General features: G+C 43.6%; 5 protein-coding genes and 1 long non-coding RNA gene across 10 annotated transcripts; 4 read left to right on the top strand and 2 right to left on the bottom strand.

The window, feature by feature from the left end:
• Nucleotides 1-183: 183 nt before the first annotated feature.
• On the top strand, nucleotides 184-5598 carry Egg (SET domain bifurcated histone lysine methyltransferase eggless). 3 transcript variants are annotated; one of them, XM_076806568.1, is made up of 15 exons: nucleotides 184-386; nucleotides 656-887; nucleotides 974-1103; nucleotides 1164-1307; nucleotides 1371-1732; nucleotides 1816-2048; nucleotides 2114-2522; nucleotides 2597-2830; nucleotides 2907-2979; nucleotides 3086-3357; nucleotides 3419-3586; nucleotides 3669-3977; nucleotides 4068-4336; nucleotides 4422-4752; nucleotides 4859-5598. In XM_076806568.1, the coding sequence occupies exons 2-15, from the start codon at nucleotides 657-659 to the stop codon at nucleotides 5063-5065; spliced, it is 3372 nt and encodes a 1123-aa protein (XP_076662683.1). In that variant the 5' UTR covers nucleotides 184-386; nucleotide 656; the 3' UTR covers nucleotides 5066-5598. The 3 variants fall into 3 exon arrangements, with proteins under 3 accessions (XP_076662683.1, XP_076662685.1, XP_076662684.1); XM_076806570.1 differs by having other exon boundaries at nucleotides 3104-3357; XM_076806569.1 differs by having other exon boundaries at nucleotides 2922-2979.
• LOC143365990 (myotrophin) lies at nucleotides 5589-7302 on the bottom strand. Its single transcript, XM_076806662.1, has 3 exons — nucleotides 6980-7302; nucleotides 6600-6710; nucleotides 5589-6469 (listed from the first exon to the last, which is right to left on the bottom strand). Exons 1-3 carry the CDS (start codon nucleotides 7046-7048, stop codon nucleotides 6293-6295), a joined length of 357 nt encoding a protein of 118 aa, XP_076662777.1. The 5' UTR covers nucleotides 7049-7302; the 3' UTR covers nucleotides 5589-6292.
• Nucleotides 7303-7929: 627 nt separating this feature from the next.
• Nucleotides 7930-14828, bottom strand: LOC143365985 (uncharacterized). The gene is made up of 2 exons (XM_076806652.1): nucleotides 14591-14828; nucleotides 7930-8996 (listed from the first exon to the last, which is right to left on the bottom strand). Exons 1-2 carry the CDS (start codon nucleotides 14826-14828, stop codon nucleotides 8653-8655), a joined length of 582 nt encoding a protein of 193 aa, XP_076662767.1. The 3' UTR covers nucleotides 7930-8652.
• Nucleotides 9070-11521, top strand: LOC143365997 (uncharacterized). Its single transcript, XR_013084643.1, has 3 exons — nucleotides 9070-9608; nucleotides 9722-10173; nucleotides 10239-11521. It is a non-coding gene; the product is annotated as an uncharacterized LOC143365997 (long non-coding RNA).
• LOC143365992 (uncharacterized) lies at nucleotides 12117-14252 on the top strand. The gene is made up of 4 exons (XM_076806664.1): nucleotides 12117-12387; nucleotides 12481-12988; nucleotides 13094-13778; nucleotides 13835-14252. The coding sequence occupies exons 3-4, from the start codon at nucleotides 13488-13490 to the stop codon at nucleotides 13883-13885; spliced, it is 342 nt and encodes a 113-aa protein (XP_076662779.1). The 5' UTR covers nucleotides 12117-12387; nucleotides 12481-12988; nucleotides 13094-13487; the 3' UTR covers nucleotides 13886-14252.
• A 2923-nt stretch (nucleotides 14829-17751) lies between the features above and the next one.
• LOC143365986 (uncharacterized) lies at nucleotides 17752-23749 on the top strand. Of its 3 annotated transcripts, XM_076806654.1 has the most exons (7): nucleotides 17752-18515; nucleotides 18584-20555; nucleotides 20642-20761; nucleotides 20854-20918; nucleotides 21056-21148; nucleotides 22280-22494; nucleotides 23039-23749. In XM_076806654.1, the coding sequence occupies exons 4-7, from the start codon at nucleotides 20896-20898 to the stop codon at nucleotides 23278-23280; spliced, it is 573 nt and encodes a 190-aa protein (XP_076662769.1). In that variant the 5' UTR covers nucleotides 17752-18515; nucleotides 18584-20555; nucleotides 20642-20761; nucleotides 20854-20895; the 3' UTR covers nucleotides 23281-23749. The 3 variants fall into 3 exon arrangements, 2 of the variants coding, with proteins under 2 accessions (XP_076662769.1, XP_076662768.1); XM_076806653.1 differs by having other exon boundaries at nucleotides 17752-20555; XR_013084634.1 differs by lacking the exon at nucleotides 21056-21148 and having other exon boundaries at nucleotides 17752-20555; nucleotides 20854-21019; nucleotides 22280-23749.
• Nucleotides 23750-24131: the final 382 nt, after the last annotated feature.

Raw genomic sequence — 24131 nt, forward strand, 5'->3', positions numbered from 1 at the left:
CTGACTCGCTCGTTCGTTGGTGAGGGTCGGTCACGTGATTGGTTTTGACGCTCAAAACGAGCGTTGACGCTGAAAGTCCCTTGGACCGATAACTTGACTGGTTTTGACGCTCAAAACGAGCGTCGAGCGTCAGCATGAAATTGCACCTTAATCGCTCCGATAGGTCATAGGAAGTATCGATTTAACCGGCTGATTCGTAATAATCATATTGCTTTTAAATAAATAGACTATATAGATAGAAAAGTGTTATTTAACGCTTTTGGAATAGAATTATCCACTGTAAATAAACGCAATGAAATTAAGTGCACGGAGCTGATTGTAGTATGGAGGTTTGAAACATTTTTACACAGAATAAAAGCAAACCAATTGCAAAATAGCTGTTATAGGTAAGGAAACATGTTTCGCTGGGAAAATGTATTGAACAATTCATCTAAAAAAAGTAACATAACGTGTCATTAATGAAAAAGTTTTCGATTTAATAAATTATATCGCTTTGCGCTTCAAATATGTAACCTTTCTCTTACTGTGCATATATAACCTCTATCGTCAAATTGTCATTTTTTGGTGTTTATTTTGTGACGAAACAAGACCTTGTTTTCGTCTCCTCTTTAGTTAGTAATACGATTATTGTACTGTTGTTGTTACTGTTACGTAGGATGGAGGTTATCGAGCTTGTCTCGGACGATGAAGCATCGGAGGATAACATGAAAGAGAACAAGAGCCCTAAAATTTGTAACAGTAATTGTATAAACTTTCAATGCTCCTCCGGTGTGGACATGAGATCCGCGCCTTCGTTTGCGTGCGGCTTTTATGGAGTGAATACCGAGAAGAAGAAGAAACGTCTGATATGCAGGAAGTGTTTCAACGCAGCGTTGGACCACCAAAAGGTATAACTCTTTGAAGACACTTGCTGCTCTATATTTAGTGTAATACTTTAAAGGCGTTGAATTGTATTTCATGCTAATGTTTGCAGCAATTAGTCACAGCTTTCGTGGAACGTAAGCCGCTATTGAAATGCGAGTTTCCTGATCATACGATGGAAGTAGAAATTTCTGATAGCGACGATTCAGATGATGAAAAAAAGAAGGATGTGTACGAAGAGGGTGAGATTAAACTTTTACCATAATGTTTATAGACAAATGTTACAGCGCACTCTATTACAGACAAGTATTTGCCAGAGGAAATGCTTGAGAGCATGGAGGAAATGTTAGAGAGTACGTTAAAGAGTGTCATTATAAAGTACGACGTTGATTATCAAATTAAGGAAGCACACTGTCTGTTAAAAGATCAATGGGACAAGATAGATGGTACGCCAGTGTTTCACAGTATATGTATTTGTTACTCGTGCATGATATAATTTTTTGGAATAGGAGAGAACGATGCTTGGGACAAAACGGTTAGAGACTTGATGCGTACTATGGATACGCTACGAAATAGTTTATACAACGAATTCAGACCACAAATTGAGATGCTTCAAGAGCTTCAACTAGACGATGGATTTACGGATAACGTTCTCTATCCGTTAGTGGCGACGAAGAAGGTTACCCAAGTGCGAGTTTCGCCTGCATTACTACAAGATAATCAACCTGAGATTCTACCTATCGAACAAGAGAATAGGCAAATCGCAGTCCTGGACTTACCTCCAACTGGTCCGCTTGTGAAGCCAGCGATCGAAGTGGACAGCCTTGTATTCGTTATGAAACATCCACTTATGCCGTGGATTAAGGGAAAGGTTAATGCATTAGCTTTCATCTTTATTTTGTTAACTAATTACATATGTCAATCGTATCTAACGACTTATTCATTATTTATTAGGTGCAAACTGTAGTTACGAAAAATCCTGTACACTGTCGCGTGAAGCTATTGCAAAAGAAGTATAATAATCCAGTTATTAAGTCTGCTTTCGGCAAGCAGCTTGCAGTCGCTGCTGTTAGTCGAGTGATAATTCCCGTCAGTACACGAGTGGTCGCAATCTTTAGAGACGTTTCGTCTAGTAACTTCTATAGCGGAGTTATAGCTGAACCACCAAAAGCGACAAATAAATACAGGTATATCTTTTGTGTAATCCTTCGATTCTAGTACACAGTGCTAAGCAATTTCTCTTTACGACTAGGTACTTGGTGTTCTTTGATGACGGCTATGCTCAATACGTCGAGCACAGATACATTTATTTAGTTGCCGAATCTTCTGTCAAGGTTTGGGAAGATATTCCTAACGAGTCCAAAGATTTCGTAAAAAAGTACATCGACACGTATCCTGAGAGGCCAATGGTGAAGCTGCAGACAGGGCAGATAGTGAAAACAGAATGGAACGGCAAATGGTGGATTGCCAGGGTAGTGCAAGTTGACGCGAGCTTAGTGCAAATGCATTTTGATGCCGACGGTAGAACAGAATGGATCTATAGGGGTTCCGCTAGACTGGGGCCCTTGTATCTCGAGCTCTTAAAAGCTAACGCTAGACAGCAAGGGCATCATGCTTCCGTTAACACGCCAAGCCGGCATAGGCTTCCTGCTATCTCTAATGTATGCGAACTATTTGTCTTCTATCGTACTCCTGCGGAACGTAATTGAGTAACATCGGTTTACGTATATTCCAGAAAAGCAATTTACCCTACGTGGAATATACGTGTAATATAGAACCAGAAGAAGAGAGAGTTCCCGAGGCAGAGAAAGCTCAAATTCCTACGACGACTGAGAGCACAACTGTATCGACTTCGACCGCACCGCAATCGCGCGCTGTTGCTAGGAAGAGTACCAGTAAGAAGCAAACTGTTGTAGACACGAGTGCGTATAATCATACCACGGAAACCAAACCTTCGCATAGCATAGTTGTGAGTACATCGAATAAAGCCATCGCTGTAAGTCTTCTACGAACAAGTGCAAGAATTTATCTGCATTTTATTTCAGTACTATCAAACGCAGAACAAGATCCAGACAAAGGACTTCGTCCCACACAGATGTGGCCCTCAATGCGTTCAAGGTATATCGTTTACACCAGCTGATTTAAGAGGATATTCTCCTCCCTCTATACCATTACTCTGCGGCTGGAACCAGCAGGTTTGCAAATTGCCCTCAATGTGTTCAAGGTATATCGTTTACACCAGATGATTTAAGAGGATATTCACCTCTCTCTATACCATTACTCTGTGGCTGGAACCGGCAGCTTTGCAAATACCCCAAGGGCAAGAAGATCACGTTGTATCAAGCCCCCTGTGGTGTTAGGCTCCGGAATATGGAAGAGTTACACCTGTACCTCCGCAAAACAGGCAGCCCGATGTCGGTCGATCTATTCGATTTCGATTATTGGGTACACTGTCTGGCAGAGTTCGTCCTGGACAAGTGTTTCATTAATATAAAGGTAAACGAAGCTCGATAATTGTCTTCGCCTCGTAATTGAATTGCCTTCTTTTCATCTCAAGGATCTCAGCTACGGTGTGGAAAATGTGCCGATACCGTGCGTTAATGAGTTAGACCACACTCAACCGGATACAATTAGGTATAGCACTCAAAGAGAGCCGACAGAAGGCGTTGACCTTAATTTAGATCCCAATTTCCTGTGCAGTTGTGATTGCGAAGACGACTGTCAAGTAGGTTTAGAGTTTCGTCAGGATGATACGCCCCCGAGGCGACAGAATATTGATCCGCTGATATCGCTCCATCATTTCATAGGATAAGACAAAGTGCCAGTGCTGGCAATTAACGATACAGGGCGCGACTCTTGGAGGAAGAGTACCTAACACGTCTGTGGGTTACGTGTACAAACGGTTACCGGAGCCAGTCACCACTGGAATCTATGAGTGCAATTCGGGATGCAAATGTGCTGTAAAGACTTGTCTAAACAGGGTGGTGCAGCATCCGTTGACACTAAAGTTACAAGTATTCAAAACAGCTCCTCGAGGTTGGGGCATAAGATGTTTAAATGACATTCCCCTCGGATCTTTTATTTGTATATATGCTGGAAGATTACTTACAGAGCAGGTAATTGTAAAACAGTGGCAATAAAGTTTATCAATGACAATATAAGTTGCGCGAGGTAGTATTAGGATATTAATCATCCTTGGATCCTAGGGAGCCAATGAGGGTGGCAAGAACTATGGAGATGAATACCTGGCTGAATTGGATTACGTTGAGGTGGTGGAAGGGATTAAGGAAGGCTACGAAAGTGACGTTCTTGAGCCAGAAATGGCAATATCCACTCCCGAGAACAAAAAGAAATGCCTGACGAGCGACGATGAAGATAACACGAAGACGAATGGTAACGATTCAGACGAAGACTTCGATATCACTAAATATGTGAATTTCGACGTTGATTCTACAATGGAACCTTCGTCCATTAGGTAAGTAATAAAAGACGAATTATTAACCCTGTGTCCTACGATTGATCTGCTCGTCGATTGTAGTGAGAACACAATGTCTGTTTAGGAAGCGACTTAGGAAACGAAAACGAGGGGAGGTCAACAACCACGAAGGGTCCGAAGATAACAGCGAAGACGGGAGTGGTACTAAGAATTCCGAGAGCCTCGCGAAACCTTCCAATCATGATAGTCGATCCAACGATCAAGATACAATCACTGTGAGTGATGAAGAAGAGACTAGAAGTGGTAGACGCGAGCCGAGTAGATTCGATCCAACAGTGGAGCCAGCGCAGTTAGAAAGACCGAAGTTTAAGTCGGTGAGGGATTTCTTTGGGGAGGACGAGGCCGTTTATATAATGGACGCTAAAACGACCGGAAATATCGGGCGTTATTTAAACGTAAGCTGCGCTCCAATTCTTCGCTACCACTGCCAATTGGCGACACGTAACTTAACTCGAAGCACGAAGCTTTGGGGTGTGACAATTCAATTCATCTTTTTTTCAGCATTCGTGCGATCCAAACGTATTTGTGCAAAATGTCTTCGTCGACACCCACGACTTGAGATTCCCCTGGGTGGCATTTTTTGCTTTGAACTACATAAGAGCAGGCCAAGAATTAACGTGGAATTACAGCTACGATGTTGGCAGCATACCTGGTAAAGTTATCATATGCAAGTGCGGCGCGTCCAATTGTAGGGGACGACTTTTATAATGACTGAAATACTTTACATAGGAATAACAAATTTAGGATTCAAGTTCCCCCCCCCCCTTTTTAAACCACCCACTCCACAGTATTACTCTACAGTTTACTATACCTAATCCAGACTATTACGAGGTATTTTTATTTTCACTTAAGAGCAGAAAATTTTTGGAGAAATACGTCTGTGGTGATTTTTTGTTGCATTTATTATTCATTAAAATATCAGCTAGTTTACAAAATAAAGTAGACCTGTGATGTGGAATAAACTGTATTACATTTTGCAAAGCGAAATGTTGCTTCCTGAGGCCATTTCAGTACGCTATTACACGTAGAACATAAGATATCTGCGAAGGTATATATTCGATAGCTAACGAAGGTAATACAGTCTTTGCGTTCTCTGTAATTGACATCGGAAAAATAAATTTTGGCATCGTAAGATAGTTCGATGATGCTTGAGAATCCTATACTAACATATTACAATTGTTATTGGATAACAAATGAATGATAAATATGGGTTTAATAAAATACAACGGTATACATAACAATGATGCATTGGCTTATTATTTTTGATTATTGTACACCTTTAAAACCTCTTAAGAGACATGCCAGGTAATTAGTACCATAAAGATAGTAGCTCTTTAATCTCCTATAATTTATACATGTCTTTCTCGAAACTCAGTTAAATTATGTATGTATATCTCGAACCGAGCATTTACTGTTTCATATATCTATAGCTCTTCCCCGCAAAACTATTAAACTAAAGCAGAGTTACTGTTTCGATGGTGGTTTATAAAGAAAAAAAGTGTATAAAAAAAAGAAAAGACATTCGCAACATTTATAAATTAATAACAAATATTTAAAACACGACGCTGCTTCTTACGAATGTATCAAAATATCTTTTGCTATATGTGGTTATACGCTTTAAAAATAAATTTGTTCCTGTCAGTTTTGCAAACCAAACTGTACGATATACGATCTTAAAGCTGAAAATTATACATACTTCGAATCCCTAAGAATAACCGTGTAAGAATATGAGTTCATGATTATACGCTCCAGACGTGCAATATATTATTATAAAATTACATTCGTGTACCTATATTCTTTTAATTTAAAGTGCATAAATATGATAGTCTAGTCATATGCAAGAAATTAAGAGAAAGCAATGGTGATACTCCTATGAGGAACATTAAAATACTAAAGTAACAAAAGTTATCGCTCTGTGTTCTGTTTGGCTTTGTGCTAGTGAAGTTTAAGCAGCTGTTTGATCTCCTCCTTCTCGGCAGCGTCCAAGTAACTGGTGCCATCCGGCGTTAATCCGTCAGGTTTCGCTCCTTTCTCTAATAATAATTTTACGCAATTCGTATGACCCTCCCAGATTGCCGCCAGTAATGTTGTTATACCATGTTTATCCGTGGCCTATAAATCAATACATTTATATCAATCTACCTACAGTTCGCATACTGTAAACCTCCTTTGTAATTAAACAGAGACGATAGATATCTCAAGGAGAAACTGGTAAATCGCAATTATAAATGATTATATTTACATTTGCATTTGCGCCCTTTTCTAAAAGGTATCTGACCACTTCGTTTTGCCCGTAATCAGCTGCATAATGCAGTGGTGTCCTTCCGTCGATTATTTGATTCACATCGATGTTCTGTTAACAGAAACATATTTGTAAGACTCAGAGTTCATTCGTTCGCAGCATGAACATTAGTACGTATGTTGAGTTCGGAAGAAAAGTACGAATAAATTTTCATACCGTTATATCAATCAGTTAATAACAATTTTTCTTGTATAACAATTTTATGTACCACGGTGGGGCAGAAGGGGGAAACTCTAAGGCGTATCATTATGACGTTTCTGATTAGCCGACGATCAAAGAGCAACAAAAGCGAAAGATGATAAAACGTCTTATATACTTGCCTTGTTCTCAACGATATCCCGCACTTGCTCCAAATCACCGTTTTTTATTCCCCAAACCAGTTCACTCATCTTCGTTGCGGATTATCGACAGATTCCTCCAACAGAGCACACGGCCTCTCCGATGTCCACGTTTATTCTAATCAGTTCACGCTCGTACTCACGTCCATTAAATTTGGTTAAATTGCGAATTTTCCAGGAGCAATTTTTCCGCGCTGCCAACATGTATAACTGTAAAACGAAACCTCTCCGTTCGTCTGTGCTACCAACATCAAGGACCACGCGACCGGACTAAACAGCTCCTTGCAGATTTGACCAGTGAAATGACCCACGTTTAAATGTCGAGTTAAGTATTATTAAATTATAAACATCAACAGTGGAAATTTACTTTACTTTAAGCTCAATAATCTGTGCAAGATATTCTCCAGCCTTGTAACGAAACGACAGCGGCGCCATTAAAGGAACTTTCGAACGTATTTGACGATTCAAAAATTGGATTACTTTAATTTATTGGAGATTGAAATTTGATTCGTTGCAACCTTAAGTCTATTTTTCAAGTTACTCCGCCTATTACAGAACTGATTGTAAGCTTCCATTCTCCTATAATTTGTATTTTTAGTTGAGATACATTCTTTTATGGTTTGAAAGTAAGAATCAGTGTTTTCGAGCACAGGCGAATTCAGGAGCCTTTCTTGGAGGGGCCGAAATATGTAAAAGTACATAAGTGCATATTTTTGAACCTTCTTTTACAAGATTTAAAATTTGCTTGTAACTTATATTATCGCCCCTATCGCCCCCCTCTAGATCCGCCCTTGTTTTCGAATGATAAATAAGTCACATAAGTTTGTCGATCAGTGCTGTTATATTTTACGACTTCCATTCTATTCATTTTCAAACGACCAGTGCTTGGGTTTGGAGGGAAATGTGGAACGGAGAGCTTCGACTCATGGTGGTTGAATTAAATAGGTTTTAATTTAATCACATTAAAATTACAATCACACATGTTTCTTTACATTACATACGCAGAATTTTCTACTCTTCCAGAAAAGATAGAAATTGGCATTAGTTTTCTACGGGGCAATCGTTACGAGCGGAATTATGAAAACTGACGGGAACATCTAAATCTCATTTCCGGGACTAGGAGACTGAAGAGGCTTCACATCGTCGATATTAGTGTTTCTTTCCCTTTCCACCTTTGCCTCGCAAATATCATATCGACTCAAGAATGGAAGTACATACACAATGGAATTTTAGTCTCTCGTAACAGGGAATTGCGGCGTGGCCTCGCGGTGGAATACGAAAGAATATTTTTTCCCTATTTCTTCCCTGATATTGCAATCTCCTCTATCTACTCACAAATTGTCTTCAACCGCGGCTATTACTCTCCAATAATATCCAAGAATTTTTTTTCTACCTCACTGACTCTTTGAATTTAAACCTCGAGAAATTGTCCTTTTAGGTATTGGAGTCATTATTAGCTTCTTCTTTTTCATGTTCCCTTAAGAAGCGAATAAGAAAGAAGGTACAGTCTTTCAGAGTGCCTGATCATTGAATGTGAACGCGCCGGTACAACGATCGATGAAGAAAATGAACAGAGAGGAAAGGGTTGGTGAACGGTTTCGTTATCGAGCTGATGGTTCAATTTGCTTTGCAGAGGCCACATCTCGCGCCTGGAATTAAGCTTTGGCTGGAGCCGGTTCCGGTGCTTTCTCCGCCTCCAGGATCTCCGTGGGCGGCGGTAGGGTTGGGATTTCCGGGTACTCCAGCTTGGCGCCCTCCTCGCACTCGAAGATCGGGCAGCAGTCGGGGAAAGAGGCGGTCTTGTTGGTCTTCTCCGAGAGTTTGCATTTCGGGTTGGCCTTCGGCAGGGGCCCGCAGTCCTCGACCAGCTCGAACAGGCGGCCGGAATTATCGTCGGCCGGCACGCAGGTGGATTGCCCGCAGAACGGAGACAGCTCCCAGGATTTCGTTGGCTCGATGGTGGCGCATCTGGTCGAGGCGAAGCACATGCCAGGGAAATCTAGAAATACAGAATTATTAACAAATGCCCCTTTGTATCTGGATGAGTTAGTTAAACGAGATTGACGAGATTTACCACTGCATGGGTAATAATCAGATTTTAAGATTCGTTGTAGTTTAGTAGAATATTAAATTTAGAATATCACGATACACCTTGCATCGGGTTTAATACGTTTTATTATTACAAGAGCTTGGAGAGATTTCTACAGAATGCATCGCTAACGCTTATCGATATTTCGCAGTTATCAAGAACGGTCGTAAACGCTGCGACACCATTGTGCTAAGATCGCGACGCTGTCCGCAGCTTCGCCTATTACAGCAAACCCGTTCGCGCTGCGCGTGTTCCCGAATTACATAAAATGTATTATATAAAGTAGGTGTCGGATTGATATGTTGCTTTAACTGGAACACTAGCTTTTATTGCGCAACACGGTGTTTTATGCAACAAAACGGGCCGCGGCGCCTTTCTTTCTGGGGGAAAGGCATCGGTGTCACTACTACCCGGAAGATTCCGGCGATTCAACGACGGATTTTTAAGCAGCAGGGAACTCGAGACGAACGAGGCGCGCGCCAGTGGGATACGTGGAATACGTGCACGATTAGATACCATCGTGTAAGTACTCCCCTTGGAGCATACCAGGATACCGCAATACCCTTTCGACGGTGCTATAAGTTACTCGATGCATCGTGTCCAATTAAATCCAATTAAAATTCCTCGCATTCCAGGCGAATCACCGTCAGATTTTCACCGCGATGATGCCAAAAGTAAAATCTCATCCTACATGACCAATGGCTCGCGCGGATTGCGTTTCATCGGCAATCCCGTCGCTGCTGTGCACGATGCGTGAACGGGTGCATTATCCGAATAGTTAGCCGCGACGCCCTGACGCGAAAGGTGTCGTCGCTTTCTAGCGCGCATGTGTTGGTCGCGGGGACACCGCGAGAAGTTTCAAGGAGAAGCACTTTCACTGTCACATAGACCTGCCTCTTGTGCAATTATCGCGAACCCTGGCTAGGTCAATCCGTCACAGTTTGTCCGAGTTCCCGTTCATTTTTCACTATGGAATTCTGCGACGACTGATGGTGAGAACTCGCTGGAAATTTAATACCGTTTAAAATAAGTGGAGGATAATCTGCTAAAATTCATATTCAATCTTTTCAGTGCTACAGAATCCTATGTAAGTCGCTTAAAGCTAGTCAAGTCGCTTTATTCTCGCTCTACCAGTGCTCGTCTATGAAACAGGTATCAAGGATGAAAGGAAACGAAGAAGATGCCGAAGAAGTGGCGCAAGAGGGAGGGCAAAGGACGCAAAAGGGAGTGGAGAACGTCCACTGTTTGGCCACACACAGCTCGCTGCCTTCTAAGAAGCTAGATTTATTCAGACAATGACGTGTCTGTTACCGTTCCCTCAATGCCACCGTTAAACCGCAGGCTTAACGTAATGGGCGTTTACGCGAACGCTAAAAGGCGCCGATGCTCGCGGGACACCTGGATCTTAAGAAAGTGGCTCGAGGAGCTGGGTCTCTGCATTCAGTATCCAAGGATTACCCACACCGAAGTTCTTTCTTCGGAGATTGCGCCAAATCTAACATATCTGATGGAGCGTCGGTTCTAAGATGGATGCGCGTTACAAAATCTAACCGAGCCATTGCGAAAACGAAGTACAAGCAATTTACTTTCCCGTTCTCTTCCCTCGAAAGGCTCGCATTATCAGATGCAATCGATATCGAGTAATTAGCAAAAACATGGGCCTCGAAGAGAGAGCATCACACTTTGCGCTCGTTAACTGAGAAATCGGGCTTCTGAGAGGAGGAAGGGAGAGCCGGGCCTCTCGGTTTGCCGTGTAATTTCATTAATAATATTGTAAAGCTATGGCAGCGAGAATAAATTCAAACGGTATTAGCGCGGTAAGAGGCGACTGGGCGAAATCGCCGCGATAATCTGTTAAATTCGCTGGCTGTTCGCGCTCCATTGCGCGCAGCGTGTGCTCTTGAAAGGGTGCCGCCAGTCGGCGGCGATTCTCGCGAAAGAAACAGTCCGCTGTATTTATCGTGATCCGCGTCGGGAAGAGGACTATTCGTGGAAGCGAGGAAGCATGATTTATAGTCGACGTTACTGAAACTTTCACCGACATTAAGATTCGCCTGCGCTTGCAGGGGCCAGCTTTCATGCCGGTAGATTTAACGTTACATTCGTTCACTACCTACGCTTTAATCGCGAAACAAACGATGTAGGGGAGACCGGGGCTAGTTGATACGTTATTCTGTTTTCAATTTTTTTTTTCATTTTCATTTGAATTAATTACTTAACAACAAACATGCCAAAACATACTTTGGTCCTTCTTCTTTAATATATAGTAAGCGAACACTTGAGAAAATACATAAAAAATGAATGAAAAAATTTTCTTTGGACGATCATTTTGTATGTATCAAAACTATTTACTTTTTCTCTGTATAAACGAAAACAGTTGAAAAACGATTGTTAACGTCAAGGTACACAGACGTACGCTGGATCGTAGGAAAGAATTGGACAACAATCTTCACATATCTCGCTGAAATGGAGCTATATATATATACGGTGTCGAGATAATTCGTCTGTATCAACCTGCCCCTGTATCAACTAGCCCCGGTCTGCCCTACCCTTGCAGAATGTGAAATCGAAGTCGAGTATGCTTTGTGCGACACGAAGTAGCTGCGGGGGGAAGGTTTGATTTCGAGAAGTAAGCTTCCTCGGCGCTTCGCGACTATCCGAATCTTGAGATCTTATCGCGCTCCTAATGCACCCGCGAAAGCAACCTGATCGTTAATGAGGGAGGAGAGCCGGCGATAAGGGGCAATTACGCCACTCGTCGTTTATCTATCCGATTAACAAATCCGCGGGCTGTTCCGACGAATGCATGATATTTCCCTGTAATAACGTGCAATTTGTCGCGTGGTTGGCCAGTCGCGCATGTCCTGTTTGGAAAGATAAAGTGGCCGCGTGCGTCGGACGTGTAATCACGCGAATTACGCGACACAGAATAGGGGGGGGATCGTGATCGTAGGGTGGAACGATTCGCTCGAAAGTTTACCGACCGGAGGACGGGTGCAGTCTCCTCCACGAATTCTCATTCGGGGCCAACTTTCGTTGTTGCCAGTGACCCAACCCAGCTGGTCCTACTTTCTGCAATCGTCCTGTTTCGAAACGGGTACACCCGGACAACGGAGTTTGCTCGTGTCCGAGAAACTTGACTTTTAATTCCCGCAACGATATTGCATCCTTGCTTGCCACTTCAAGTAATAGTATTACCGTGTAACGATCGTGATTGTCGATCGAAGGCTATGGATCACTGGAAGCTTGATACGTCGGACGATAAGAAGCTATAGTATTCTCGAATTATTACGGGACTTAAGTATATAACTGTCAAGGTTTAAATCATCCACGTTTGGTATATAGAAGAAAATTCAGTGGCTTCGGTGCTACATAATATCTATTTATTAATTAGACTTAGCGTAGCAAAAGTTGGACGAAGATGAAGGGGCAGGGTCGAATTGGGGAATGAAATACCGATTGCCACTATTATTCCCGAGGACGCGAGTTAATTCCAAACCGAAGAGAAGCAGCCGCTGCGTCCCACTCTGTCGGAATTTCGTAACGCGATCTAGTCTTGTTATCCTTATTCCGAGCGCGTATAAACAGCTTGTGTCCTTAGCGTCCGTGGAACGCTCGGCACGCGACACAACACGTCTATACATAAATGTAAACGTAGCACCGTGTTCGGACCCAAGGCAGCTGTGGCGTGTCTCCCGCGATTATTCATCGGAATCTAGGTCTGGCGCGAAAAATACGGTGTATCTGGGCCATGGTGCTCCGCGTGGTATGGACCAGAATCAACAAGGATAGGACTGCTGTCCAATTAATTAATCGCAGCGACCATTATCTGGAAATAATGACGCGAGTCTTGCCGCTATGTTAGACAGGCACTACACGTCGTCGCTGGTAATTTCCGCGAGGTAAGCCGCACCGGTTCGCTTCCTGCTATTTACTTGACTCGATCGTCAATGACTATCCCCTCGTGCTCAGTCGCACCACTAACTAACTCCCTTCTTCTCTCGCAGGATATTAATACACGATTCTTGGATCCCGAGGAAACAGATTAGCGCCAATTTGCGCGGCACAATCGGCGAGAAGGACGCTGTTTAGCGCCTCGTAATGCGATTCCAGGGCTGCGGACTTGGATTTCGCAAAAGGTAATTTACCTTGGACGCGTGGCTCCGTTTGCAACGATGCGCGAGCCGTATAAAGAGGAGCCGCTCGAGAGAACCGAGTGAACCGGGTCTCGCGGGATATGGTCAAGAAGAACGGGAGTCGCACGGGACTTTCACGCGTTCCAACGGCGCTGATCTTGACGCGACTACCGTTTCCTATTTTCCCTATCGCGTGTCCACCTGAATCGTACGGCGTGACGGTATGCCGGGATCTACGGTGCTGGCGGACCCGCCTGTGTAGACAATGATTGTCGTCCGTCAGTCGGGTGAAGAAGAAAAGGAGGTGGGTGGCGTCTGTCCTGACTGCCGCGCGCGGTCACGGTTCGATGGGCGCAGCGACGAGGGGCCGGGTGAACACAATGGGCAGGGTGAAAAGAAGCCTTGCTTCCAAGGACCTTTTTTAATTGCGAATGAGAAGTCGAAGAAGCAGGAATTGCTGCTGGAGTTAATGAGAAGGGGCTTGTCTGGATGGCTACTAATGCTTCATCCCTGTAAGATGTTTGTGGAGGATGAAGAAGAAGAACCGGCTGCTGGGGTAATAATTTAACGAAGTCTTCGGACAAATACTGCAGCATTGAATATGCTGTTTAGGTGATGACGAACGAACGTATGACGTCCTCGAGCAATTTCACCTGTCGATGAGTCGGTCGTTCTATGAAAGCGGGATATCTTTGGGCGAGAAGTTTGACCAAAATCGTCCCACTTTCTTGAACACGCGTCGTGTCAGTCACCTCGATGCTCGTTAAAAGGATATTCCCATGTAATAAATAATACTGTCGGATGCAAATTATGGAAAAAACGTAGGTGGAAGAAGAAAGTGGGAAGCGGAAAGCTGGAGATCGTGTTAATCTTGAAGCGCGCCTTTAAGGCTACGTGCCTAACCGGTTCGCTAATTCCGGTCTTTTTCAAGACCGAAATGCAATGGTGTATGTATCTACTTGTTACTTGAAAACCGTGGTTTTTATGATTTTCTTGTGTTAATATAAAGCAAAAGGGGCTGTCAATGATATTTAATAAAATATCAATTGTAACTCCATCCCCCGAGGAAGCAACACTGTGTACCTTAGACTCAAGAAATGAAAAGTTATTAGCTACTACAAATTAAGGGTAATTTAAAAGCACTACTAGTATCAGTCAGAGCAGAGATAGGAGATAAGCAGATTCGCCACCCCCTCGAGTAACCCCAGAGTGCCATTTCACTCTCTCCTTTTAACCAAACGAGTCCTCTCATCTCCCTTCATTTCAATTCCCAATAAAAAGTAACTCTAACGGTACCACTGTCACTTCCCGACAGATTACGATGGTGCGGACATTTTAGAATGTTTCTGGGAAGACATAGAGACTCACCGCGAAGAACGTCAGCAGGAATGAGCCTTCTGTACGTTTTCGGACGTTCCTTCTCCTTCTCTTCGGCGGCGAAGGCGACCGCGACGACAAGCAAGAAGATCGGGACCAGCTTCATGGTCTTGGGGGATGAGAGAGGAAGGAGAGCAAAGAGCCGAGCCTGTCGACGTAGGAAGGAGAAAAAAAAATGGTCCTTCGTGTACCGATTAAGACTGGTTGGGCCTGATTCCCGTGCTGGCATTTTATAGCTGTCCACGGGGCGGGGTCCCGTTGCCCCCCACCAGACATTATGGTCTCTCACCTCTTGAACCACCAGTCACCAAAGAATCGTTCGCGTCCTGAGGCATGGATCCGTTCGGCGAGCTGCCTCCACGGCGGCCACGCGCGCGTGTATGCACGTTGTACACAGCGTCGTAGATGGTACTTACACGCGCGCACACCATCGAGGTATGTAAATCGGATCGAATCCATGACGAATGTATTCCTCTTGTCCGCGATACGTATGACGAAGTGGGTTACGATTCGGTTTCACGGGTATTTTTTTCCGTTCAGGTTTTAGTCACCTTCCGAGGCCTGCACCGTGGGGCTCCTCTTTCATCTACTTAATAAAATTTAATCTGTTCTTAATGAGAGAAATATGGAGAAGCAGGCGGAGGGAGAAGGTGAGCGGACAGGTAACTGATCGAATGTCAGAGATCGCAGAGTACCTACATATACTACGGGGACATACTGTGATTTTTATCCGAGTCATTCGGTAATCGGTAGTAGACTGTAGTAAATTTGAAGAAAGTGCGCAGGGGTGTTAGTCAGTGGCGGATTCAAGGAAAAGGCCCAGGTGGCGAACGTCATGAGGGGCCCATTGTACTAACAACGGGCTAAGTGTAGTAATACAGAAAAAAAATAGTGTTCGGATAAAATAATAATTTTCTTTTCTTAAAGATATGGCCCTAGGGGCCTTCTGGGCAGGGGCCCATTTTTCGTGAAAATGAAAAGGTAGTTTACTAAAATCGTGCTAAGTGTAGTAGTACAGAAAAAAATACCTATAGTGTTTTGTTAAAATCATAATTTTTTTTTAAGATAGGGCCCTAGGGTGGCCTTCTGGGCAGGGGCCCATTTTTTGGGAAATGAAGAGGTACTTTACTAAAGACGGGCTAAGTGTAGTAATACATAAAAAATAGTGTTTGGTTAAAATCATAATTTTTTTGGAAAATGGGGCCCTAGAGGGCCTTCTGCAACTGCTCATCGGCCGTCCGTTAAATGCGCCACTGGTGTTAGTGGATGGAGAGTAAGGGTAGTAAGGATGCCTGTATATACCAAGCCTGATAGGGTTAATATTGTTAAGCTTCCTGCGACTGCTAAGGCTGCTATCAAAAGAATTGAATATAAAAACATTCAGTCCCAATAGAACGCAATTTCAAGGCTCTTCCACTGTCGCGTGTCCCACCCTGCCCACTGTAATTCGTTCACGTGCACCCACTCTGCGAACAAAGGCGGCGAACGACATTCGTGATCCTGACGCATGACACGAAATCGTTGCACAAGGAAAGAGAGCATGGGCGAACTCGTTTCCCCCGATCGTTCCCCGTGTTATCATTTTTACACCGCTTGTCACACTCCTCTGTCAGGGAACGACCGAATCTCTCCACGCTTCCGAGCACTTGTAAAAGCGTATCGCGGGCAACCCGTCTAATTACCGTCAATTAGGATCAACGAGCACCCCCGAGGTCGACAATAAAAGCCTGGCTCAACCGCAGCTTGCAACTTTCGCTGTTTCGTTAAAGTATCTCGTAGTAGTCGCCAATTAACAGGATTCCGTTTTGCATGGCCCCTGTTCTCGAGTGTGTCGCGCAAGAAAACGATCGTTAGATTATAATAAGGGGATAGAGAGCCTCTTCCGGGTTATTGAAGACAGCAAGTAGGAAGAAGTTAAGAGGAGCTAGCTTATAGTTAATAACGCTTGCGTAATAAGCTAGTTTCACGCTCTTCTGATCGAATTTGAGGGAAATTGCTCTGGGGTACTCGGTGTAGCAGTTGCTTCGAGACAGTAGCATTTGTGGATAGATTAGGAACGATCGCTCGTATATTTGTAGGCTTTGAATAGTAACTGACGAGTGTGATCGTAAAATCATGCGATAAGAAAGTGAAGAAGAAAGGGAAAGTTGCCCACTGGCACTGTTGCTCCGAGTGAAGACTGAAGAGACTCTGAATCATCCGCTCGGAGCAAGTTCGTGGTATTTCAAGCGTTATGGTATTAGAATATTAGAGCCTGACGTCCTCTCGCGAGAAGGATCGTGCGTAGGTAATCAAGCTTTCTTGGAAAAAAAAGCTTTTTAACAGGCATGATGGCGAACGTTTATATTTCTATAACGTGCTTCCACGAATTGTTGCGCGTCTGATGTGTTTGCAGAGCGTTAAGACGTTTAAGTTGGAGGTGGAAATACCCAAGGGGGGCGAGCGGGCGCTTTGGTAGGGCGAAGAGAAAGGTACGAGGAAGAAAAGGTAAACGAGCGTTCATCTGCTGCAACAGTTTAATGTCATCCTTGCGATTTCGGCTCGCATGTAATCGCTTCTCTTATTTTCTAGTAGTTAGAGTAACTGTTTTCTTTATTATTATAGGATAAGTACCACCTAGAGGCGTCTGCTTCAACTGGATTCGAAAGCATCGCCCATCTGGTTAGATCCGTTAATGCTTGGAACCATTCAAGTTCCAGCAGGATTGCCACTAACGATAAGTGGCTCGTTACTTATTTAATTGCTTGGATCTAATAAGAGAAACGCCACTTTTGCAATGAATTTCCTTGCTTCTAGGGGTGCGATGGATGAGCTGCGTGGGAAATGGATGTTGCTGTACTTTACTCTCGCTTGGTATATGGGAGCTGGTCATTAACATTCCAAAGAGTGTTAGAATCTCTGGGCACGCGACTCCGTCTCCACCTTCGCCTTCACTACAGCCAGAGCAGCTTCTTCCGCTTTGCCCTTGGCCTCCGCTCGCCTGGCAGGCAAGGCTTGAGATTCTGACTCTCCTAAACTTCAGCTCCCACTTGAGCATCCAACTGCGCGGAGCTTGAAAACTGGGGAACTCGGCTTTACCAACTTCAACCTTCTCTTGAATCTCTACCCCTACTTGGACTCCAGCTGGAAGCTGACCTGACCCTTTGCCCTCCTTAAAGTTTGAACTTCCTTACTCGAGAAGCCTTTGGAACTTTTTCCTCCACTAGAGTTGCCCATTTCAATCCTCCTGAGTGCATGTCATTGGAGTTCAAATGATTACCTACTGATTCCTACAGATATCCCGACTTCAGAAGGCACCTTAACCATCGCTAATTATCTTCCCCTCATCCGCAGTGCCGGCGATTCCTGCGGAAAGAAACCACTTCAGCTGCCGTCCAGCGCGACTTCTACCTCTTCATCTTCCCGCCTGCCAACAATTTCCACGAACATCGCCCCTTTCGCTGGCCAAGTTCAATTCGCCGACCGTTTCCGTTCCGTTCCCCGCTTCAGATTTCACCGTGCGAGAACGCTTTACCTCCGCCACCGTCGGAGCTTCCTACAAAGCTGTCCCTCCCGCTTGCATCGAAGCGCTCGCTTTCTCTTCCGGCGGCTCTCCCCCGGTGTCGAGTTTCTCGCCGACGATCGACGAAAACGCCGCCGATGACGACGCGCGGTCAGACCTTGCCCGCGTGGAAGAGGAGGAGAAACTGTGAAGGAACGTTGGAGAGGCTGAGTGGAAGAGTACAGCAGACTGAACTGACTGAAGTGATCTGGAGCAGATCCCCTCGCATGTGTCATCGCACGCTGGCTCGAAACGAAGCTACGCGCGATGATAATGTAGAAATAATTATGCGTCGTGTTTGCGCTCCCCTTTTCGCTACTTTCAGTAAGGACGGGAGCTGTGTTGTAGGAAGTGAGCGTAGCTGAAGGAGCCGAGGTAGGAGGAAGAGTTTACGGCGCCTACAGTTTTGCTCGCGAGAACTACAGCTATATGTTTGCTTTTAGTTTCTACTCGTGCCATTTCGGGAGCACGAGACGGGACATAATCGTTCTTGTCTCCTCTGAAAAAGGGAAACGCACGGATGAAAGAGTCACCGATGCTCTGAGTCACCCATGCGACTCCACGCAGCGTGAAACATTGTTGTGGGCCTGGGAATGTCAGGTTCGACGTGAATTGTAACCGGTTGTCGCGTGCTACAGGTTTTAGCAACATAATAGGCAGGGTGACAGTACCTAATATCGCCTAGCAAAAGTTAAATCGCTGTCAATTGAATAACAATTCATATTTTCGCACGCAATTCGTTTCGGAGTAAAAATAAATTATTCATCTTTCATGTAACATAAGTTAGAATCCTTGAAACCTACAAACTTTTCATCAGGAAATATAAAAACTTAAGACATGCAAAAATCGAGTCCGGAAAGAACTGTACCTAATATCGCCCACTCAAGAAATATTGATTAATTCATGTATATCAGTTTTAAAGTCATTTTCGCACGCGCTGTTACCCTTTCTTACTGTATAAATGTTTTTGTTTATCAATCTTTTATTGGGTTTAAGAAAATGTTCTAAGAAAATGTTTTTTTTTTACCAAAATATAGAGAAATCGGATGTTTAAAATATTTTATTCTTTACATTCGGATGCACATATTGGACAAAAAAAGTTTACTTCGGTTACTCCGCAAATTTCGTCACCCCCACCTGTAACAAACATTACATCGAAACCATTGTTCTCCGGTAGGCGATATTGAGAACACGCACACTGCTAAGAAAACGCTATTTTCATTGCGAAAAATATTTTAATCGTTTTCATTCCTTAAGTACATCATTACTTACTGTTAGGCATTTCTAGTAGATATTCTTGCATTCACAGAATTATTAGACTTACCTTCTCCGAATGTGATGTAATATTGTGGCAGTCCCATAATTTTTTTCACTATTAAGATTCACTAAAATACTTTCCCTTCTCAGGGGCGTCCAGAGACTTTTTCGAAGGGGGGGGGGGCAACTTTGGGATGATGGTAAAGAAAAATATACCCCCCTTGTTTTTTTAAACCCATTTTATAGTGCCAATTTAATTAAAAATTTAAAACAGAAATTTAAAAATATTCCCTTTTTTAGTATTAAAGCCAGGGGGCAACTACCCCTTTTGGCCACCCCTCCCCCCTCCCTCCGGACGCCCATGCCCTTTCTGTAATTGTAAATCGCATGACCTCGCAATTACAGTATGTATTCCTACATATGTTTACGTACTAATTCAGTGCATAACCGATCAATTTTAGTGCTTACTTCGCGAGCTTTAACGAGTGCGCGATATTAGGTGCGGTCACCCTATACAGAGCTTTCCAGATATTTCAGAGAAGTTAGTGGAGAGGGGAGGATCGTTAATGGTCAAAGGATTAGACCAGGCTGTATTGTTAAATAGGATTTATTAGCGGGCTGTGATCACGCCATTGTAGAATTAATTGCTGGGTCAAAGAAAGGATTCGTGACAGGTTTTGAAAGTTTATTAGCGTATATATTCTCCATACAAAGCTGGGTGCGTCATTATAGAGGCACATAAAGCATGAAGAACGATTCTAGAAGATTGGAGGGACAGAAGTAGGATGCAATGGTAAATTTGACTAATTCTACTTTCTCCTCCTTAGTAACATCCCATGGTAGAAGTTTCTTTAAATTATACACTGTATACTGCACGGTTCTAAAGAACTGAAGTGGCGATAGAGGATAGCGAAAATGTGGGGATATAAAATACTAGCTTTACTACGAAATTTAGATTCTGATTTTATAAAAAAAATTCTTTATTTATTTACTTTCTTGTGAAAATAGTCACATTCATCTGGATCAGCTAGGCATAATGTGCTGCGACACATTTCGAGACCGCGGAGTTTACTGCTCGAAAGTTTTTAGGCGACAGACAACACACACAAACACTTTCTGCTTTATACGTTAAGATGGGGATTCCAGAAGATTGAAAAGGTGAGGAGGAACAGGCACCTGTAATCCCATTTTCTCCCTTTTAGTGGCGCCCGAGTAGCTAATGCTTTCGTCTTTCTTCAAATTAGATATCGCAGCTACGTTCACCTAATGGAAATTAGAGATATGGTGAGAGCAGAGGATCATAAAGCACAGCGAGTAAGCGTAGAAGATTAGTCGACAAGGAAGAGTGCACGCTGTCCTTCTCTGTGAGAGTATTTTATACTTCGCTCTTCAATTTCACTGGACTTACTACCATCCAGTACATCTCTGAATAATTTCTCAACGCTATTCCACACAGCGAAGCTGCGCGAAGCTCAGGGTATTCAAGAAAACGCTGACAATGGGAAGGAAATCCAATTACAGGTTCCGACTTTGTTTTCCTCGACAGGACCCGTCGCTTTGCTTTTCCCCTACTTTAATCATGGTCCAAGCGGAGCAGATTTCAGAATCAATTTAGAAACGAGGTAATAACTAAACCACCATCGCTCTGCTTTTTCTAGTCAACCTCTTACCACGCTCCACATTGTTCAATGCCTACAAGAAGACCATTGCGAAACGTGTCGCTGCCCCGAACCACGTTACAATTGCTGCGAGTACGTACAAGCAAAACAGGCGCGAATTCGTGCCGGATACGGGGATGATGTAATATTTTTACAGCGTCGACTAGGTAACCGGATATAATCGCCTCGCGTTACGATCTACTTGAATAATTGTCGCCCGGCATACCTATTCCCCACACACGCCAAGGACCATTTCTCATTACGTTAAAACGTTGCGTTTGCCTGTCTGTGCAGCGCAGGGTAGACCGGGGGCGGTACTAACACTTTGACTTTGGAATACGATTACGCAAGAACTATAACAGTTAGGAAAAAATGTTCTTATACGAAAGTGTTACTTATTTATCTGACATTATTGAGCCACAACAGTTTCGCTGTATGCCAAGTAATATCCAGGTTATTAATAAAAAATGAGAAGCGGAGAAAGTGTTACAACCGTCCCTGACCCCGGGTCGGTTGTAACACTGCACGGAGTCGGTAGTAGCACAAATTTAACTTCACAAAATCAAAATATTTATTGATTTTAATTATAGTAATAAGTGAAGAAAAGTAAGATTTATAAGCAATTATGCATTCACCGCAGAAGCCTTGTTATTTTTAGAGAACCTTCGAGTGATGGACAATAACTTAGTTATTGATAAATATTTTTAAATAACAAAATTACGATGCACGGTACTAGATGCAATCCTTGAAAGGAAAAAAGATTTATTGAGAAATGTGTTATAGCTTTTGAGTAAAAAATTTCTAAAAACCACCCATTTTTCGGCCTCCTGACTGAGCATGACCCCTTAATATCTATCAAATGTTTTGAGATATTTAACGTGCGCCTCCCTGTTACTATCGCCCCCGGTCTACCCTACACATCTGAAACACAGCCGTCGGTTCAGTGAAAGGAGACACCAGGCAATACATATTTATACCGCCCAGGTTCTCGAGTTAATGCAAATTTCACGTGTCAACGTCGCCAAGCTCGCCCAGTTAAATATTATTTCTCTCACGCTCCGACGGACTTGTTTTCGCGTCGATATTTTTAACAACCGAAAGCAAGGGGGTGCCTTCGTAATTATATTCCCGGAAAACAGAAGAATATTTTAGCACCCTCGTCACCCATATTCCCCGAATTACCTGTAACGTTATTTTCACTTCAATGGAGAATTTCAATTTCAGGGAAGAAGAGCATTTAAAACAGAAGCGGAGAAGATTCGAGGAATGTAGAATGAGATTCGCTGTGAACAGCTCGGAAGAATCGTACAAGTGGAGCCGAGGATACCCAGCAATGCGATCGATCCAGGGAGAGGAGACTCGCCGGCGCGAGGCGTTTGAAAGTCAACGCGATCGCGGTGCAATTGATTTAATCGCCGCGGAGATCCAGTGGATCTTAGGTACAGTGGCTCGCATTAATATTCGGACCCTTTTTAAAATCGCATAACTTTTTTAGAATTGGTCCAAAGAACTTGAGTTTTTTTGAGAAGCTAGAAGGATCAGTGTGCTAACTGACGCGTTTCGACGTTTTGAGAAAAAAATGTATTTGGTTGGAATAGCGAAAAGAATAGTAAAGGTCGATTTTTAAACTTTTTTTGTGAGCTTGTAAAGTTTAGCCTGCGGTCTTTAAACGTTTGTAGCTCGAAGCAGCGTTAACCGATTTTGATGAAATTTTAGTCACGTATACAACTTACTGCAATCTACAGACGGCTTTTTTTAATTTTCATTACAAGCTCACAAAGAAAGTTTAAAAATCGACCTTTACTATTCTTTTCGCTATTCCAACCAAATACATTTTTTTTCAAAACGACGAAACGCGTCAGTTAACAAACTAATCCTTCTAGCTTCTAAAAAAAACTCAAGTTGCTTGGACCAACTCTAAAAAAGTTATGCGATTTTAAGAAGTGTCCGAACATTAATGCGAGTCACTGTATAACGTTAAAGGGAATGAGGATCGCGTTACCGAACACGACGATCTTTATCGGCCCCTGTTGACTTGGAAACTGGGACAACCGCTGCGCGTTATCTACCTAAATCCTAACCGGACGAGCAACCCAGCCGAGCCTTCGAAAACCTTTTATCTCGCGTCACGGAATTTTACGCGTCCGCGTCATACGCGCGCTCGCTCCCGGCTCCTCGTCGTCGCCCTGCTCCGCTTCGGTCCGTCGACGATCGTGAAAAGGTGAAAGCAGATCGTGTGGAATAATCCTTGAATAGTCACGACGATACTTGTTTTTTTTTTCTCCGTTCCCGCCTCTCCCCCGTCGCCCGACGACAGCAAAGGCGCCGCGTGAAATCACCGCGAAAACGATTTTGCAAGGGGCCCCTCGGTGTCCCCTAATACCTGTTATTCGACTCTTGACTCGCATTATAAATATGAATAATGGAAATAGTATGATTCTGTTAAGAGGAAAGATTCGATCGATGAATAGTCATTTAGATAGCAATACGGCAAACTGTTTTCAATTCGCAACTGCTGAGAGAAGGGGTGCCTGTATTTTCCCTATAAGTGGCTGCGGTATTTGTTTATTAACAATCGGCATTACGTCGCGGACCCTCTTCTCAGAGAATATGAATCGAAGGCTGTTCAGGGGAAGGGAAGGATCGGCAAATTCTTTCCAGCGCTTAATTCATTAATCTGTTGTGTCAGCTTCATTGATGGCCATTAGCCAACGTCAGTAAAAGTGGCTCCGCCGCCGCTCGCAATCACTAGTAATTAGGATAATACAGTTGGAAGGTGTGCAATTAGCATGGTCGCTGGCAGGACATAATTTCACGTTGCTGCGTTTGAACAATTCATGGTTCTCGCGTCGACGGCGGGCTGTCGATTTGTCAACGGCTATGACGCACGTTGCAGCAACGCCGGTCAGAATTGTTTCTATTGCGCCAGCCGCCCAGTTAAAATCGTGCCCATCCTCTTCCGGCTCGACTTCTCCTGCCCTTTTTTCTCTGTAACTTTCTGCGCGTTTCCTGGACAATGGTGCACGTGCCGGTGAAATTTGAACGGCTCCGTCGCGCGGGCTGGTGTGGCTACGCC

This window comes from Andrena cerasifolii, chromosome 2, assembly GCF_050908995.1.
Source record: "Andrena cerasifolii isolate SP2316 chromosome 2, iyAndCera1_principal, whole genome shotgun sequence".
Lineage (NCBI taxonomy): Eukaryota > Metazoa > Arthropoda > Insecta > Hymenoptera > Andrenidae > Andrena > Andrena cerasifolii.

Coding starts and splice junctions, on each gene's coding strand:
- Egg (XM_076806568.1), top strand. CDS start 657: ATGGAGGTTATCGAGCTTGTCTCGGACGATGAAGCATCGGAGGATAAC. Junction 3,358..3,418: donor AGTGTTTCATTAATATAAAG/GTAAACGAAGCT, acceptor TTTCATCTCAAG/GATCTCAGCTACGGTGTGGA. Junction 4,337..4,421: donor ATGGAACCTTCGTCCATTAG/GTAAGTAATAAA, acceptor ATGTCTGTTTAG/GAAGCGACTTAGGAAACGAA.
- LOC143365990 (XM_076806662.1), bottom strand. CDS start 7,048: ATGAGTGAACTGGTTTGGGGAATAAAAAACGGTGATTTGGAGCAAGTG. Junction 6,711..6,979: donor GGGATATCGTTGAGAACAAG/GCAAGTATATAA, acceptor TTCTGTTAACAG/AACATCGATGTGAATCAAAT. Junction 6,470..6,599: donor AAAAGGGCGCAAATGCAAAT/GTAAATATAATC, acceptor ATTGATTTATAG/GCCACGGATAAACATGGTAT.
- LOC143365992 (XM_076806664.1), top strand. CDS start 13,488: ATGATTGTCGTCCGTCAGTCGGGTGAAGAAGAAAAGGAGGTGGGTGGC. Junction 13,779..13,834: donor AAGAAGAACCGGCTGCTGGG/GTAATAATTTAA, acceptor TATGCTGTTTAG/GTGATGACGAACGAACGTAT.
- LOC143365985 (XM_076806652.1), bottom strand. CDS start 14,828: ATGCCAGCACGGGAATCAGGCCCAACCAGTCTTAATCGGTACACGAAG. Junction 8,997..14,590: donor TCCTGCTGACGTTCTTCGCG/GTGAGTCTCTAT, acceptor CTGTATTTCTAG/ATTTCCCTGGCATGTGCTTC.
- LOC143365986 (XM_076806653.1), top strand. CDS start 20,896: ATGGGAAGGAAATCCAATTACAG. Junction 20,919..21,055: donor GGAAGGAAATCCAATTACAG/GTTCCGACTTTG, acceptor TGCTTTTTCTAG/TCAACCTCTTACCACGCTCC. Junction 22,495..23,038: donor GGAGATCCAGTGGATCTTAG/GTACAGTGGCTC, acceptor ATAACGTTAAAG/GGAATGAGGATCGCGTTACC.